This window comes from Cherax quadricarinatus, chromosome 61 (assembly GCF_038502225.1).
Source record: "Cherax quadricarinatus isolate ZL_2023a chromosome 61, ASM3850222v1, whole genome shotgun sequence".
Classification (NCBI taxonomy): Eukaryota; Metazoa; Arthropoda; class Malacostraca; order Decapoda; family Parastacidae; genus Cherax; species Cherax quadricarinatus.
In genome coordinates this window covers 12,355,307-12,374,085 of record NC_091352.1, presented here as the reverse complement: position 1 = coordinate 12,374,085, position 18,779 = coordinate 12,355,307, and the positions used below count along the sequence as shown (strand labels likewise).

Here is an 18,779-nt window from a genome sequence, read left to right as displayed (position 1 = left end):
GCCACCGGGCCACCTGCCTTGGTAGGAGACAGTCATTGAGGTAAAAAAAAAAAAATGAACATGTTTTACAAAGGTCTTGAGAGCATACAGGTGTTACGGGCACTTCAAAAAAAAACACACCATTGTATAGATTTATGCTAGGATGACCCAGTAGTCAAATGATGTGACTTCTTGTCCCATCTGTACTGGACAGGGTCACATCAACCCTCCCCATACATTTCCATATCAACAAGTGATCACGGTGAATAGGAAACAATAGGAAGCAAGCATATGTGAGTGTATTTGATAGGAGTGAATGGAGACAAATGGTTTTTAATACTTGACGTGCTGCTGGAGTGTGAGCAAAGTAACATTTATGAAGGGATTCAGGGAAACCGGCAGGCTGGACTTGAGTCCTGGAGATGGGAAGTACAGTGTCTGCATTCTGAAGGAGGGTTTGTTAATGTTGCAGTTTTATAACTATTGTGTAAAGTATCCTTCTGGCAAGACAGTGATGGAGTGAATGATGATGAAAGTTTTTCTTTTTCAGGCCACCCTGCCTTGGTGGGAATTGGCCGATGTGTTAATAAAAAATAAAAAACAAAAAATTTTAGTTTTCCCAAATTACAAAGCTTTAATTTTTATTTATTTATTTATTTTTTTTTTTTTTTGGGGGGGGGGGGAGTCTAATGAATGTAACCCTATTTTCCATATGTTCTGGAGTGAAGAGCAGCTGATGATAAAGTACTGCAGGATAAGAGACCAAAAACACGTTACAGAGTTTCTCACTACTCCTGTACAACTATCGACTTTAGTGCCAGAGCCTTACCATCCACCTTGTCAAACAATACACAACCTTGTTCCTCAGCAAACAATACATAACCTTCCACCTCAGCGTAGTAGGGCCAAAGCATCCCTCTCCACTCTGTTAAGAATCATTAGCATGTACAGTGGACCCTCAGATATCGGCCGTTCTGGATATCAGCCAAATTGGATTTTGGTCTCTTTTTTGGCCGAAATTCTATCCTGGATTTCGTCCAGCAACTCTGAAATTGGCTGTATTGAATGCATAATAATGATCACTCTTGGGCACATTAAATGTCTTAATTTAGGGTAATATAGATATTTTCATTAATCCATCTATGATATTTTCTTCAAAATTATATAAGAAACACATTACATAGTATGTATATAAAAACATGCATCATGATAGCCAATTACAATTTTCCTTATGTTCCTCAGTTTGTTGTAGACAATTTTGTCTTCGACGTCATTTTCAAGAATGTATCTACCACCATATTCAATGATCAGCTGTAATTTCTATTCTCTGAATTCTCTGCATGATGTTCACTGGGTGAAATCTGGCCAGAGAAAATGCATCACGCGTTCTCAGACACAATATCTCCGTTGCCTCTAGTTTTTTCCCTTTTTTTCTGCAGTATTCAAATCCCATGCCTCATACCCATATAAAAATGTTGGTACCACTATACTCTGGCATTATTATTATTAGTTGTAGTATCATTGTTGTTGTCTTTGTTGGTCTCGTCTTTGGTTTTTCTTGGTGTCACCATCTTCATGAGAGGTGCTAAACCTAAATATCATACAGTGCCTGGGAAATGGGAGATAATCAGCTTTAATGCAAGAAAGAAGTAGCTCCAAATTCTTGGCTAAAAAGCCCTTCATTTGCATTGAGCCATCCTTCTTGAAGGACAAGTGTCCTTGAATTTGCCATGCTTCTTTCATCCTTTTCATCTGTGTTACAGGTCCGCCATCACAAATCTGGCAGTCAGACATCCGGTTCCATCAGATATTCGTCACTAATTTCGGCTAGCATGATTTCAAATTTCCAGGGTCACCACACCAACCTGCTTTTACTGTTTGGTGGCGCTACTTGCTGCATAAGTCATTCCAATTTCTTTTTCTCCATTTATTGTTATAACCTGCTCACTTTTAGCCCTAGTCATGGTTCCAACAAATAAAAGAAATGGTTCTTGTTGTGTAAAGCACATACACAGTACATTGTCCATAAAAGATAAGGTGGCTTTGAAGCCGCTGTCAGTTGCCATGAGCTCAGTCTCGTGGTGCAGGGAAATATGCTTTATTATTACGCTAATATCAAGACTATGGCTTATAGGCCTATCACAGTTGATCTAATATGACATAATAAACAATATAAATACAGTGGACCCTCAAATTTCGTAATTAATCCATTCCAGAGAGTGTGACGAAAGTTGAAACTCAAGTATAAAACAAAAAAATTGAAGACTACTGTTGGTGTATAGAAGACAGGAGGAGGGGAGAGGATGGAGAAGTTACACTTGTTTGAAAGGGGACTCCCCTTCCATAAAGACTTTGGGTAACAAGACCTTATCCAGGGTTACTTCCCTGCATTGTTTTTTAATGCCACTAGGACCAGCTTGAGAGTCACTGGACCCCTGTCGCTCAAAAAATTATTCCAGATAGCTCTGTTTCTGGTGTCTCTTTAAAATTTGCCTCAAATGGGACAAGACATTGTCATTGTACATGTTGCCAACATGGCTTGCAACAGCTTTGTCAGGGTGATATTCCTCCATAAATGTTTGCACCTCACTCCACTTTGTGCAAATGTCCTTAAGCTTTGAAGAGGGCACCTTCTTCCATCTGTCTTCCTCCTCCTCTGAAGCAATTTCCTCAGCTGTGGTCTGTTGCTGTTGCAGATGAAGGTATTGCAGCTCTTCAGTGGTTAGCTCTTCATTGTGGTCCTCCACCAACTCTTCCACATCCTAGCCACTCACGTCTTACCCCATGGAATTCCCCACTGCCACAATTGATTGCACAACAGGTGTAGAGTCGACAGGGTCAGCCTCATACCCTTCAAAATCTTTGTCGAGGACATAATCCGGCCAAAATTTTCTCCAAGCAGAGTTCAAAGTCTTGGAAGTCACTTCTTGCCAAGCCTTATCTATAAGGCCTATGTAGTGGAGGATATTGAAGTGATCTTTCCAGAACTCTCTTAGGGTCAATTGAGTGTCTGAGGTCACATCAAAGCACCTTTGAAATATTGCTTTGGTGTAGAGTTTTTTGAAGTTTGAAATGATCTGCTGGTCCATGGGCTGGATGATGGTCCATGGGCTGGATGATGAAACTAAACTCTTCCATCATTTGGTCATCCAAGTCTGGAGGATGAGCAGGAGTATTGTCCATTACCAGGAGGCGCTTGAGTGGCAATTTTTTTTCCAGGAGGTATTCCTTCACGCTCGGGCCAAACACTTCATTGAACCAATCAACGAAAATTTCCCTTGTGACCCATGCCTTACTGTTAGCCTTCCACATCACACACAATTTACTCTTGACGACACTGTTTCTTGAACACACTGGGATTTACAGAGTGTTGCAGCAGTAAAGGCTTCACTTTGAAATCCCCACTAGCATTACCACAGAACATGAGAGTTAGCTACCACAGAACATGAGAGTTAGCTACCACAGAACATGAGAGTTAGCTACCACAGAACATGAGAATTAGCCTGTCTTTCATAGGCTTGTGTCCTGGGAGTGCCGTTTCCTGCTGCGTGATGTAGGTCCTCTTTGGCATTTTCTTCCAAAAGAGACCTCTTTCATCACAATTGAACACTTGTTGGGGGACGAGTCCTTCATCCTCTACATAGTCCTTGAATTCTTGCACAAATTTTTCAGCCGCATATTTGTCAGAACTTGTAGGTAGTAGGTTGGTAGATAGCAACTGCCCAGGGAGATACTACCGTCCTGCCAAGCGAGTGTAAAACAGAATCCTGTAATTGTTTTACATGATGGTAGGATTGCTGGTGTCTTTTTTCTGTCTCTTAAACATGCAAGATTTCAGGTACGTCTTGCTACTTCTACTTACACTTAGGTCATACTACACATACATGTACAAGCATATATATACACACCCCTCTGGGTTTTCTTCTATTTTCTTTTTAGTTCTTGTTCTTGTTTATTTCTTCTTATCTCCATGGGAAAGTGGAACAGAATTCTTCCTCTGTAAGCCATGCGTGTTGTAAGAGGCGACTAAAATGCCGGAAGCAAGGCCCTAGTAACCCCTTCTCCTGTATAAATTACTAAATTTAAAAAGAGAAACTTTCATTTTTTTTCTTTTTGGGCTACCCTGCCTTGGTGGGAAATGGCTGGTTTGTTGGAAAAAAAAAAAATTGTCAGAACTGGTAGCCTTGTCATCCCTTACCACACTGTGTATGCCACTATGCTTCTTAAATCTCTCAAACCAGCCTTTGCTGGCCTTAAATTCACTAATACTGTATCAGCACTTGTTCCAGGCATTTTCTTTACGAGATGGGCATGCAACTGCCTTGCCTATTGGCTGCATAACACTCTCCTGCTAACTGTTTTTGGTTGATCCACACTAACAACAAATTCTCAGCATCTTCGAGTATTCGCAATCTCACTTTTGTGAGCATATCTACCACTTTCATAACAACAGCTTCCTTGATTTCCTTTTTCTTTGCCACAGTGGAAGCGATGGTTGTATGGGGCTTCCCATACATCTTGGCAAGATGGGTCACATGCACTCCACTTTCATATTTTGCAAAGATTTCTTTCTTGTATTCTAACATGTTTCTCACATTCTTTACCAAAGGGCTGACATTACAAGCTTTGTTTGGGCCCATGGTGGCTTATTTAGAAGTTGCAAGCACAAAAAAGAATGGAATATTACGAAATGTATCATATGGACTCGTGCAGTGATGTTCACTTGCCAATGAACAATGCCACACTGACTAGTAGTGGTGTGTAGGGCGCTTTTGTGTGGTGCGGATGCTGGGAGGCCACTCGTATGTGCTCTGGACGAGCGATGAATGGGGAGCCAAATTACAAACCGCGAGGCTAAATTTTGATGAAAGAACATTACAAAAGGCAAAATTTATGAAGCGAGAGGCTTACAAAACTCCGAGGGTCTACTGTAACATAAAAACGCTTTAAATACTCCAGAATGAATAATATTTGGCATAATACCGAGCAGTTTGACGGAGGTATGAAGAGGATGTGGGATACAAGTACCATTCTCCTATCCCTGTCTTTGGGGCTTATATTAGAGAAAACAGTGTATAGCACAGGGCTAACTGTGCTATACACTCGAAATGCACCATAAAACTGAAACAAAAAAGCTATTTTCTCTACATAGATTATCATACATAGCAGCATATGTGTAGAGAACCTAGGATAACCCAAAAAAGTCAGTGACTTATTTCTAGTACCTGACTTGGGCTTGACATATATGATTTTTGGTAAAAAAAAATTTCTCAGTTGTATGTTGGGCTATCTTATTAAAACTTGGGCAGTCGGACCATAAATAATGGAGTTCACTTCTCAGCCATTAGCTGCCCCTTAGTGGTATATTTTCGTATGGTTTTTATGGTTGTATAGGTTTTTTTTTTTTTTTTTTTTTTTTTGTCTCATTTGATAGAAAGGAAGATATTACAGAAATTGATATGATTTTGATTGCCTTCAAAACGAAAAGTACTTTGAAATTGAGCTCAAAATAGCGGAAATGTTCGACTTTTGCCGATGTTCAGTGAACTTTCTTGTGTAAGTCAATTAAGTTAACTTTATAAAGTGTATTCTAACCTAACCACTGTAATCCGGCAAACTCAGTAATCCGGCACACTACAGGTCCCGGTGATGCCAGATTTGTGACAGTGGACCTGTACTGGTTTTAATAGTACAGTATTGCAGTAGTGTTTTGTGTGACTGCCTTTCTCTCTCTCTGATGGACCAACCAATTTTTTTTATGGGCTGCAATGTTGAATGACCATTAGATCCTAGTTGTCTGAAACAACTCTACTTTTGTTATTTTACAAGCTTAAGTTTTGTAATAATGCTGGGAGCAAAGGCTGTTAATTCCTTCTGTATGAATCGCTAAATTTAAAAAGAAGAACTTTAGTTTTTCTTTTTAGGTCACCCTGCTTCAGTGGGATACGGCTAGTGCATTGAAAAAAAAAAAATTGTAATAATGTACCTGAGTTCTTTGTCTAGTTTAATTCACCCCAGCTATTCATTAATAATTTATTAAAATTAAAATACACATTTTATTTAATTATTTCCTAAAATTTCAGCAAAAACACATGATTTCAATTTATTTTTCCTTTTCCAGACTTTGGGGAAAAAGTTGAAAGATGTAGGAAGAGCTGGCTTGTTTAATACATGGATGCTACATGAATCTGACCTGGTTCAGGATGCTGCCAGAGCCTTTGGGGAAAGGTTGATCTCTGACCAGGTAAGTTAACTGTGTTGTGTGTGTGTTTACCTACTTAAGTTTGTTGATTTTGAACACTGAAGGGGGAAGCCGGGTCAGCCATTTCAGCCGGTTTTATTTTTCAACCGATTTCTTTTATTTTTGGTGTACTTTTAGAGGTGCATATGTAGAAGAATGTGAAAAAGTTTCAGTATGATTGGCCAAAAAACAACAGAGAAAAAAATATTAACATAATTTTGATATATGGCAGCATGACATGACAAATTGGCACTACGAATGGCACTTCAGACAATCCCAACTGTTAGAATACATGTAGCACGACCTTTTTAAATAGCCATTTCATCTAATATATCTTATTATCATGGTAAAAAAAAATACATTTGACAGAATTTTTTGGCATTCACCAAAATATCTGCCTTTTACCCCCCAAAATCAAAAATATTTGAGATATTCCAAAAAACCCGCTTTTAATTAGTCAAACACACTTTGTTTTATATTGTCTGTGAAAATCATTTCAATACAATCATTAATAATGGCGTAGTAAAGCGAAATAAGTGAATAAGTTACTTCCGAGATATAGGCCTAGAATGCCGGCTGGCCCGCCATCTCAATTTTTTTTTTTTTCGCGAAAATCGCATTTGTTTCGGTGTATTTCTTAGTAAACTGATGTTCTTGTGCAGTTATCCTCTTCAAAACACCATTTTCTATCACTCGCAGACCAAACAATACAACATGGAGTAACTCATTTCTATCAAAATATTGCTGGTGGACTCTTGCTATATTATGGCCTATTTTATTCAGTCTAGAGTATATAACATGTTTGTTTGTTATTTATAGTGTTTATTATATCATATTAGATCAATTCTGATAGATAAATAAGCTGTATAGTTAATATATATGCTGATATAAGCGTAATAATGAAGGGATTTCACCTGGCTCTCTCTGGAGGGGGAGCACTGCCGAGTGTTCCCAGGTGCTTCCTGATAGGCTAGAAGTCTATTGATAAGCTCCACCTACTCTTATATGATGCCAAATAATCAATTATTATATTAGAAAGAATAAAGCAAAGAAAAAGCGATAAAAAACAAGGAAAAAATTCCAAAAAATATATGGGTTGAGAGCAGGCGCGCTACCTACATCGCTGTCACCATACCTGATATAAATGACTATAATTTCTTGTAGAAATGTCGTAGAACATTCACTCTGGTACCATTGTGTTGCCAAAGAGTTAAGCTATTTTTCTGTATATATAACTCAATTTCCATAATTTTTCGATTTTTTTTGAGAGCGCGCCGAAAATTGTTTGACTGCCTCCCCCCTTCACTCTTTAGGCTGCCTCTTCACTTAAACAACTGATGTGACATAGTCCCATCTGGTCCCACTTCTTTATTTGTTAGTGTTCTTCAATTATTTATTAACTTTCTATTTAGTTATCTTAGTGCTACTCACAGCTAAGTGTGATAGAGCCTTTTGAAATGCCCAGAGTTATTATTAGATATTTACAAAATCAAAGCAACAGAACCAAACTGGGTATCACTCCAGATAATTTCTGGGACTTCATAGTAAACTGGCAGATAAAATGGCAAACATTGTGCCAGTATTTTATAACAAGGTGATAAGGAAAACTCTTTAACCCCTTGACTGTCGCAACCCCAAATCCTGAGGTGTCTCCTGGTGCCGTAAATTCCCCCCCCCCCCTCCAAAAAAAAAAAAAAAAAAATCTTATGAAATGATAGAGAACATAAGAAAGAAGGAACACTGCAACAGACCTACTGACCCATGCAGAGCAGGTCCATGTCCTCTCCCCCAGATTAGACCAATGACCCACCCCCCGGATTATCCCAATGACCCACCCAGTCTGGTCATCCCCACTCAAGCAAGGAGCACTGTACCAGACCCAGCAGCACAAGCTAGTCAGGTCCAACTCACACCCACCCACACCCACTCATGTATTTATCTAACCTATTTTTAAAACTACACAATGTTTTAGCCTCAATAACTGTACTCGGGAGCTTGTTCCATTCATCCACAACTCTATTACCAAACCGGTACTTTCCTATATCCTTCCTGAATCTGAATTTTTCCAACTTGAAACCATTGCTGCGAGTCCTGTCTTGGCTGGAAATTTTCAGCACACTATTTACATCCCCTTTATTTATTCCTATTTTCCATTTATACACCTCGATCATATCCCCCCTAATTCTACGCCTTTCGAGAGAGTGCAGATTCAGGGCCTTCAGTCTATCCTCATAGGGAAGATTTCTGATACATGGGATCATCTTTGTCATCCTCCTTTGTACATTTTCCAGAGCATTTACGTATATCCTTTCTGTAATACGGTGACCAGAACTGAGCAGCATAGTCTAAATGAGGCCTAACCAAGGATATATAGAGTTGAAGAACAGCCTGAGGACTTCTATTATTTATACTTCTAGATATGAAGCCAAGAATTTTGTTAGCGTTATTGCGAACATTAATGCACTGTTGTCTTGGTTTTAGGTTACTGCTAACCAGAACTCCTAAATCCTTTTCGCAATCAGTAGTATTAAGATCTACATTATTTAGTTTATATGTGGCATGGTTATTTAACTGTCCAGCATTTAGAACTTTGCATTTGTCAATATTAAACTGCATCTGTCACTTCTCCGACCATTGCGTCAGTCTATTCAAATCATCCTGGAGTGCTCTCATGTCCTCATTAGAATGAATTGGACGGCCTATTTTGGTGTCATCAGCAAATTTGCTTATGTCGCTATTTATTCCCTCATCTATGTCGTTTATGTAAATTGTGAACAACAACGGGCCCAACACTGACCCCTGAGGAACACCGCTTGTGAGGATCTTTTCCCAATTGTAATGACAGAAAAAGAACAAAATTTGATGGAAAACTGACGGAATTACGCTCTTGTGAAGTTAGCGACCTTTGGCAATATTTACGAATCGGCGATTTCGCCCACTTTAAGCCCTATTTTCAGCTAATTCCATTGTTCCAGTCGACCAAACTCATAGCTATTTCTTTAGAACTCCATTTTTTTCTGTCGATTGAGTACAAGAAACTGCCCATTTACCAATTTCAACTACCCAGTAACGTGATCAGAAATTTGCAATTTGGCCAATTTCATGAAAATTTAAAAATATGACAATTTCAAAATAGGGTCCAGAATGAACAGTGCAGACATTCCTGGCTCTAAAATAACTTTCTGTAGTCATCAGTCACATCTCCAGGCCCCTATGATATTACTCTTGCCTTCTATTCTGAATTTTTATTCAAACAAAAAATAAAAGATTTACTGTTACGCAGACTACTGCAATATACATCATTAGTAAGGCCTCACCTTGATTATGCAGCTCAGTTCTGGTCTCCGTATTACAAAATGGACATAAATTCGTTAGAAAACATTCAGCGTAGGATGACTAAATTAATACATAGCATTAGAAATCTTCCTTATGAAGAAAGATTGAAGACTCTTAAGTTACATTCACTTGTTAGACGAAGAATGAGGGGAGACCTGATCGAAGTGTATAAGTGGAAGATAGGTATTAATAAAGGGGATATTAATAAGGTCTTGAGGATGTCTCTCCAAGAGAGAACGCGCAGTAATGGATTTAAATTAGATAAGTTTAGATTTAGAAAGGACATAGGAAAGTATTGGTTTGGAAATAGGGTAGTTGATGAGTGGAACAGTCTACCTAGTTGGGTTATTGAGGCTGGGACTTTGGGTAGTTTCAAATCTAGGTTGGATAAGTACATGAGTGGGAGGGGTTGGATTTGAGTGGGACTTTCACATCAGAGCTTATTTCTTGGGTGGCATTGAAAATTGGGTTGGGCAAATGTTTTGTTAGTGGGATGAATTGTAAAGGACCTGCCTAGTATGGGCCAGCAGGCCTCCTGCAGTGTTCCTCCTTTCTTATGTTCTTTATGTTCTTATGTAATATTGTAATAATTGTATAAATAATGTCAACCCATTCATGACTGTATATTAGAATGGCTAGTTGGACATTTATTGGACAATGACATCATTTGTTTACTTTTGAACATCGGCAAAAATCAAACATTTCCCCTAATTTGAGTATACAGTGGACCCCCGCATAACGATTACCTCTGAATGCGACCAATTATGTAAGTGTATTTATGTAAGTGCATTTGTACGTGTATGTTTGGGGGTCTGAAATGGACTAATCTACTTCACAATATTTCTTATGGGAACAAATTCGGTCAGTACTGGCACCTGAACATACTTCTGGAGTGAAAAAATATCGTTAACCGGGGGTCCACTGTATATACGTCAAAAACGGTGGCTCGTAAGATGTATATATACGACCGAAACTTGTTTCACTAATAAGTTTTACTCAAACTGGAAAATTCATTTGTAAAAGGGTAGATAAAAAGCATGGAGAGCATTACCCTGTTAGCAGATGGTACCGTTTCAGATTTGCATAATTCTCTACTGTATATTGTATTTATGTACTGTTATTAGGTCAAAATTTGTGTGATTTATGGCAACTTATGGGAGCGAATTATGGATGTGGTTAGGACTGTAACCTGATTATTTTGTGATCATGGTTCCTGTACTAACATGAAATTAGTTACAATACAGCAAATTCTTAACATAGGTGAGAATTTGTAACAATGTCAGTAATTTAATAATAATGTTAGCTACTTTTGAAGTGATGAAAGGGAAAAAAGAGGGGGGCAAGTTGAGGCATATGTGGAGACAAAGAATGTTATCCATGTAGGCAAAAAGTGGAATGTATGAGAGGATAGTGGTACCAACACACTTGTATGGGTGTGAAGCACGGGTTGTGAACGTTGCAGGGAGGAGGAGGAAGTGTGTTGCGTAAATATGTAGAGAATTCATAGCTTGGAGATTAGGAGGAGGTATTGTGATACTGTCAGTATTATCCACAGGGCTGAGGAGAGGTTGTTGAGGTCATTTGGACATTTAGAAAGGATGGAGGAAAATAGGATGACTTGGAGAGTGTATAAATCTGTAGTGGAGGGAAGGGGGTAAGGGTTACACTAGTATAGGTTGGAGGGGGGGGAGTTAAAGGAGGTTTTGTGTGTGAGGGGCTTGGACATCCAGCAGGCATGTGTGTGTGTGTGTGTTAGGAGTGAATGGAGGCAGGTGCTTTGGGACTTGACAAACTGTTGAAGTATGATCAAGGTAACATTTTATGAAGGGATTCAGGGAAACCTGAGTCTTGGAGGTTGGAAATACAGTGCCTGAACTCGGAAGGAGGGGTGGGGATATTTGCAGTTTGGAAGGGCATTAGAACTGTAGTATCGGCATGTCTCTAGCAAGACAGTGATCGAGTGAATGATGGTGAAAGTGTTTTATTTTTGGGTCACCCTACCTCAGTGAGAGACAACCAGTGTATTTCTTTTATTAACGCATTGACCATTTCTCACCAAGGCAGGGTGGCCCGAAAAAGAAAAGCTTTCATTATCATTCACTCCATCACTGTCTTGCCAGAGGTGCGCTTACTCTACAATTATAAAACTGCAACATTAACACCCCTCCTTCAGAGTGCAGGCACTGTACTTCCTATCTCCAGGACTCAAGTCTGGCCTTCCGGTTTTCCTGAATCCCTTCATAAAGAGTACCATGCTCACACTCTAACAGCGACGTCAAGTCCTAAAAACCATTTGTCTCCATTTGCTTCTATCTAACACACACACACATGCTTGCTGGAAGTCCAAACCCTTCACATGCAAAACCACCTTTACCCCCTCCCTCCAACCTTTCTTAGGCCAACCCCTACTTGCCTTCCCTCCACTACAGATTTATACACTCTCGAAGTCATTCTATTTTGTTCCATCCTCTCTACATGTCTGAACCACCTCAATAACCCTTAGTTTTGGTAATCCTGCACCTCCTCCTAATTTCCAAACTATGGATTCTCTGCATTATATTCATACCATACATTGCCCTCAGACATATCTTCACTGCCTCCAGCCTTTTCCTTGTTGCACCATTCACCACCCATGCTTCACACCCATATAAGAGCATTGGCATAACTATACTCATACATTTCCTGCTTTGCTTCCATGGATTAAGTTCTTTGTCTCCAGTGTATTTAAATAATAAGAATATTTAAATAATAAGAATAATGTGTTGACAGCATTGAATAACCAGATAATGGAAAAAAACAGTTATTTATAGTTTAAGACATTTATTAAAGGAAATGTTTCACCATAAGTGATTTCATTAATCTTGTGGCAAAATGTTTTCTTTAATAAATGTGCTGAACTGTATACAGGTATTCCTTTCTACAGTTTGTTGGTGCCATCAAACCATCTACAACCAACACTGAATAGTTCTGGTGCATTGTACATTGTACATTATAACTCTGCTCTACTTCACCTTTTACAAAATTATATTTTAAATTTGGCCCAGAATTTGTTCCATTTTTTATATTTGTGATATCTATTTCATGAGTTTGGAGAGGTTCTTAAGAAGTGTGAGAGCAGTCTGAAACCTTCACTGGCCAAATTGTATCACCTGTACCTGCTGAACATTGTAGAGAAGAACATGGCTACCTTCATAACTACAGGTCTCATATCCCCAGAGACTGCCACAAAGGTACGTGCTACTCGCTGATCTCTTAGCCCAGATCAGGGGTTCTGACCCCTGATCTGAAACTTATTCTCAGGGTCAGAGAATTTAAAAAAAAAAATCTTATTTTTCTTATGAAATGATAGAGAATCTTTTTCAGAAGGTAATGAAACTAAAAGCGTGAAATTTGATGGAAAACGTATGGTAATACACTCTTTCAAAGTTAGTGGTCTCGGCGATATTTACGCATCGGTGATTTTGCCACTTTGAGCCCTATTTTTGGCCATTTATATTGTTCCAGTTGATCAAACTCATACCTAATTCCCTAGTATTCCTTCTATTCTAACAAGTGAGTACAAGAAGCCATCTATTTACCTATTTCAGCTATGTAATAATGTGATCAAAATTAGTACTTTGCCCAATTTCACACACAATTCAAAAATTGCCAATTTAAAAATAGGGTCCAGAATAAACATTGTAGACGTTCCTGGCACTGAACATTTCCTCTGTTCATTAGTTACATCCCCAGGCCTCCCCTATGTTACGCTTGCTTTCCATGTTGAATTTTTTTCACACAAAAAATTATTTACTATTATGTAGATTACTGCATTATTGTAATAATTGTATAAATAATGACAGTGCATTTGAGAACACGCATTAGACTGACCAGTTGGATGCGTATTGGATGAGTGACATATTTTGTGTACTCTGGAATATAGACAAAAATCGAACATTTTGGCTACTTTGAACTCAATTTCAAGCTACTTTCACTCCTGAAACCAATCAAAATCATCTATTTCTGTAATACAGTGGAACCTCGGTTTTTGTATGCCCTAGTCTGTATGTAAAAACTATAGATAATCTCTATAAAATGTATTTTTTGTTAATATTTCCCATAAGAAATAATGTAAATCCAATTACAATCTGTTCCAGACGCCCAAAAATATTAACAAAAAATACATTTTATAGAGAATAACTATAGTTTTACATACAGACTAGGGCATACGAAAACCGAGGTTCCACCGTATATCTTCTATTCTATCAAATGAGCCTAAGAAACTGAGAATACAACTATAAAAACAATACAAAAATACACTGCAAAGTCACTGTTTTAAGCCAAAAACATGGTCAGTTTTTTCCTCGTGCACTGCCTGCTGCAGGATTTTTTTATGTGGTGCACACTTAATGCAAAAGACCCATTCTCTCATATCTAGGCCCAGATTTAATGCTCACAGCTTATCTGAAAGAACTGAGCTCATCACAGAACAACGGGACTGACCCGCACTTCAAAGCCATAGTACAACAGGACCCACTCTGAAGGGATTAATAACAATTGGTATTTCATTGTTGCTAAGAGAGTCAAACTGTGACTGTTCATGATCCTTAACCCTTTCAGGGTCAAGACCCCCGGTCCTGAATTCGTTCTCAGGATCGAAAATTTTTCAGGAAAAAAAAAAAGGTTTTTCTTATGAAATGATAGAGAATTTTCCTGATGGCACTGATACCAAAAGTATGAAATTTAATGGAAAACTCATGGAATTATGCTCTCGCAAAGTTAACAGTATCAATGATATATACACATCGGCGATTTCGCCCACTTTGAGCCCTATTTTCGGCCAGTCCCAATGTTCCAGTTGACTAAAATCATAATTATTTTGCTAGAACTCTATTTGTTCTATCGATTGAGTACAAGAAACTCCCCATTTACTGATTTCAACTATGCAATAGAGTGGTCAGAAATTGGCAATTTGGCCAATTTCACACAAATTTCAAACGATGCCAATTTCAAAATAGGGTCCAGAATAAATAAGACAGACATTCCTAGCACAAAAATAACATTTTCTCTGTTCGTTAGTCATGTCTCCAGGCCCCTCTTATATTACTCTTGCTTTCCATTTTGAATTTTTATTCTCAAAAAATAGATTTACTGTTATGCAGACTACTGCATTATTGTAAAAATGGTATAAATAATATCAGCGCACTTGTGAAAGAATGTTAGACTCGCCAGTTGATATGTATCGGACGCATGGTGTGATTTGTTTACTCTTGAACATCGGCAGAAATCGAACATTTCCACTACTTTGAGCTCAATTCCAAGGTACTTTTCATCGTGAAACCAATCAAAATCATCTCCAGTTCTGTAATATATCTTCCAGTCTATAAAAAGAGACCAAGAAAACGAGAATACATCCTTAAATACCATACAAAAATACGGTACACTGCAAAGTCGCTGTTTTAAACCAAAAACACTGTCGGAGTTTTTTTTTTTCTCATTATACACTGTGTGCTGCAGGATTTTTTTTTATACTGCTCACACTGACCACGCAGACCCATTCTTTCATATGTAGGCCTACCAGTTTTCTCTCGCTAGATTTTAGGCACTGGAATTTACGCATTCAAGTACAGCACCATCCCTGGCTTTCAAGACGTACAAGTACAGCACCAACTCTGAAAGGGTTAAGCATTGATTGTGTGTGCTTTCTAGTGTACTGCCTTGCAAGCCGATGAACACACCAATTCAAGGCTGAGGGACTGATTACCTCAAACTCCTCTTCATCTTCCACCATTCTTCTTAGTTTTGGATTGAAGAAACCACTGGCTGGTGAAACATTTCTAGAATGAAGATTCCCAAATGTTCCCCAAGTGTCTCAAATATCAACTTGTTGGGTTTCTGAACCTTTTATACAAGGATACAACTGCAAGTTAAAAGGCATTGAAGATAGATTATTTTGGTAGGAGAGAGGGAGGATAATGATTTCTATACATTTTAATTAGTTTTATTTAAAGAAGGTTATGTATCATTTATGATGTGATTTACCATGTAATTAGTTAATAAATGTGTTTTTCTTCTTATAGGCAGTTTCTGTGTCTCGTGCTGTGTGCAGGGATCTTGGGACAGATGCCCTTGCTCTCTGCGAGGCCTTTGCCATCACTGATGCAATGCTGTCTGCACCAATTGCCCAAAACTGGGTGGAATATAATATTGGAGACAACAAGGGGGAATTGTAGATTTTAACTTGTCTTAATACTCAGGCCTCAGCAGTAATTAATGATTCACTTGGAAACACTTATAGAGTATTTCCATGTAATTAAGTTACTGCCTTTGTCCTTTGAAATTTTTTCTGTTTTAAAGTCTATATTTTGGCTTTGTAACAGAATCAAGGCTCATTTTATTTTTGGAAATGATTAGCAACAAGCTTAGTGATAAGTGTGACTATTTTTGGAAATGATTTATAACTAACTATGTGATATGACTGCTTGAATACATTGTATTAGAAATGAAGGAGGCAGTACTATTTGATATGAAGTGATGTGCTTTTGTGTATGTACATATATTACAATGTTTCTTGCCAGAATGGGACATATTAACCTGAGAGATCAGCACAAAGGGGATAAGATTATGATGAGAATTTTAGATAGATCATCCTCCTTTAGAATGGGAAACTATAATTTTTCAAATATTGGTTATTGGTTTACAAATTGATTGCATTTTGTAGTGAAAGCTAGAGTATTTATAGGATTTGAACTTTGGTCTGGAGATGTTTGAAGGTAAGTGCCTGTTCTTGATTTTTTTTAACTACAGCCATTTAGATTTTTAAGTAAATGTATATTTGTAAATAACTATTTTCTTAATGTCATATTTTTTGCACCACTTGTTTCTTTGAAATTATCACATTTTGTTCTCCCTGTTCATGCTGCCAAAAAAATCTGTTAATTTTCTTATATTCTTCTATTATCTTTCTATATTTCTGGTTACCATATTCCATATTTTCTTCCTATCTACCACTAAAGGCATTTCTGATAGTAACATTACCTATTTGTAATTTACAGGCAGAGCTATACCTCATGGTGTCTCTTCAGTGTTAAATTGGTTAGTGTTCAGAGGTTGTAGCACATGGAATGGGATCCTCTTGCATCCCATTCCAGTATTCTACCACTCAGTTTGCGAAGAAAATTTTCTAGAAGCCTTTAACAACAGAGCAAATTTTGGTGATTAGAGTCATTCACTGTAACCCATTTTTTAACTTGGTGACAAATTTTACCACATCCTTTTATTTTTTTTCCTACAGCACATGCACATCTATGTACTGTAGTGTGTGCATGTATTTTTTGTCTGTCTCAGTGTCACTGTCAAATTTCAACATCTGTACATTTATAATTGGTGTCTTTCATTACAAAAACTTTTTCATTTATTTGTCATTAAGTGCATCCACAGTTCACACTGCCAGAAACCTTCCTGCAGCATTTTATAAATTCAAGCTGCAAAGGGTTATTCAGTAGAAAATATACATTGTGTTGAGAATTTAAAAATAACTGCAGTAGTAGGCACAACGTTTAAGGCAAATGTTTTTCAAAGAATTTCGAGTATCTGACTTTGTTCATGCTTCTTTGCGTGTGCTGGTATGTATGGTTGTACATACTTAACTTCTTGTTAAAAATGCTGTATAATCTAATAGGTTGAATTGCTTTGTAAAATTTAGTTTCCTGCCTTCACTCACTTGCTTGAAAGACATGCAGTCCTAATTCAGTGAAAAACTATCCTTGAAAAAATTACTAGTAGTTCTGTATAAGAAATTCTAATTATATGTTGACTTCATTAAGTCTCTAAGTAATATTTATATTTGTAGGTGATTTAAAAGTTTATTAATGTTAATGCAATGATTATTTATTTATTTATTCTTCTTTCAACAAACCGGGCGTATCCCACCAAGGCAGGGTGACCTAAAAAGAAAAACCAAAGTTTCTCTTTTTAAATTTAGAAATTTATACAGGAGAAGAGGTTACTAGCCTCTTGCTCCCATTTTTCAATTTCAGGTTATAAAAAACTGAGGTTATTATAGCTTTCAATATTGAATTTTGTATCAGTATTGTGGAATTTTGTATATAGGCACCAAGATCAATTTTGACTATTATTTATGTGATGAATGGTTTGAAAAACCGACAAGTTGAAGATTGAGACACTTATGCAGCATATGGGAATCTTTATTCAGGAAACGTTTCGCCACACAGTGGCCACTGTGTGGCGAAACGTTTCCTGAATAAAGATTCCCATATGCTGCATAAGTGTCTCAATCTTCCACTGTTATTTATATTGGTGTGGAAGTTTTTCACTTGTAGCAAAGCATAAAAAGTAATGTGTAGTGGTAGTAAGATGCATATTTTTGTGTGTTAATTTCAAGGAAGGAGCTTTCTTGTATTTCATGTATAATATGTAAATTGAGTTGAGGCAGAATGTATATAGCTACCCTTATCTTTCTATCTCAGGTTCTCCTATTGCTTTAGTATGCTTTCTAAATTTTGTCTCATGCCATTTTTAAACTACTATAACTCCAAACAAGCACTTACAGATAAATGTCTTCCATCCTATTATATATAGGAAAAGTGCTTCTTGTGTACCATGTCCACAATACTTCTCAGTAGTGTGATCAAAACTCACACTCAGCCAGCTTTGTAAGAACAGGTAAGGTTAGGCATATTGCCTTTCTGCTGTCTCATTTACTTAGGTAAGATTATGAGAGGATTCATCCCACTACACTCACTATATATATAATGTGCAGTAGTCTTCTGTTAAATGTTCTCTGGTTTTAAGAGAATTCCAGTAATTGTTCTGCTAGGCTGTTTAATGGTATATGACAAAAAAACTGTTTCAATAAATGATCCTGCTATTGTGATAGTTTAATAAATTTTGAAAAGTTTCAGTATAGTGAGCTGTGGTGCACATCCTCAGCAAACTATCAATGCAATTAGCTTAAAAAAGATACACCCTTAACATTTGTAAAAGTTTAATAAATATAATTTCATAAAGATAATTATATTATCCCAATTTTTTAGGGTGGGGATGGGGAGAATATTCCTGTACTACATTAATCCATGAACTCAAAGATCACTGTAAACCTTAGAATGAATCATAAGTATAACAAGAATTTCAAGGATTCTAGCTACTACTAGTATTGTGTTTGCAAATATACAATATTTGGGTATGCAGTAGTAACAGCAAAAAAATTTTCCATTTGTGGAAA

General features: G+C 37.4%; 1 protein-coding gene across 4 annotated transcripts in view; it reads left to right on the top strand.

The window, feature by feature from the left end:
* LOC128699344 (uncharacterized) overlaps positions 1 to 18,569 on the top strand; it is a 69,887-nt gene extending 51,318 nt beyond the window's left edge. For all 4 annotated transcript variants that reach the window (XM_053791998.2, XM_053791997.2, XM_053791999.2 and 1 more), the window contains exons 12-14: positions 6,101 to 6,223; positions 12,643 to 12,786; positions 15,616 to 18,569. In XM_053791998.2, the coding sequence (XP_053647973.2) occupies positions 6,101 to 6,223; positions 12,643 to 12,786; positions 15,616 to 15,768 (420 nt within the window). In that variant the 3' untranslated portion in view covers positions 15,769 to 18,569. The remainder of the gene's footprint in view (positions 1 to 6,100; positions 6,224 to 12,642; positions 12,787 to 15,615) is intronic.
* Positions 18,570 to 18,779: the final 210 nt, after the last annotated feature.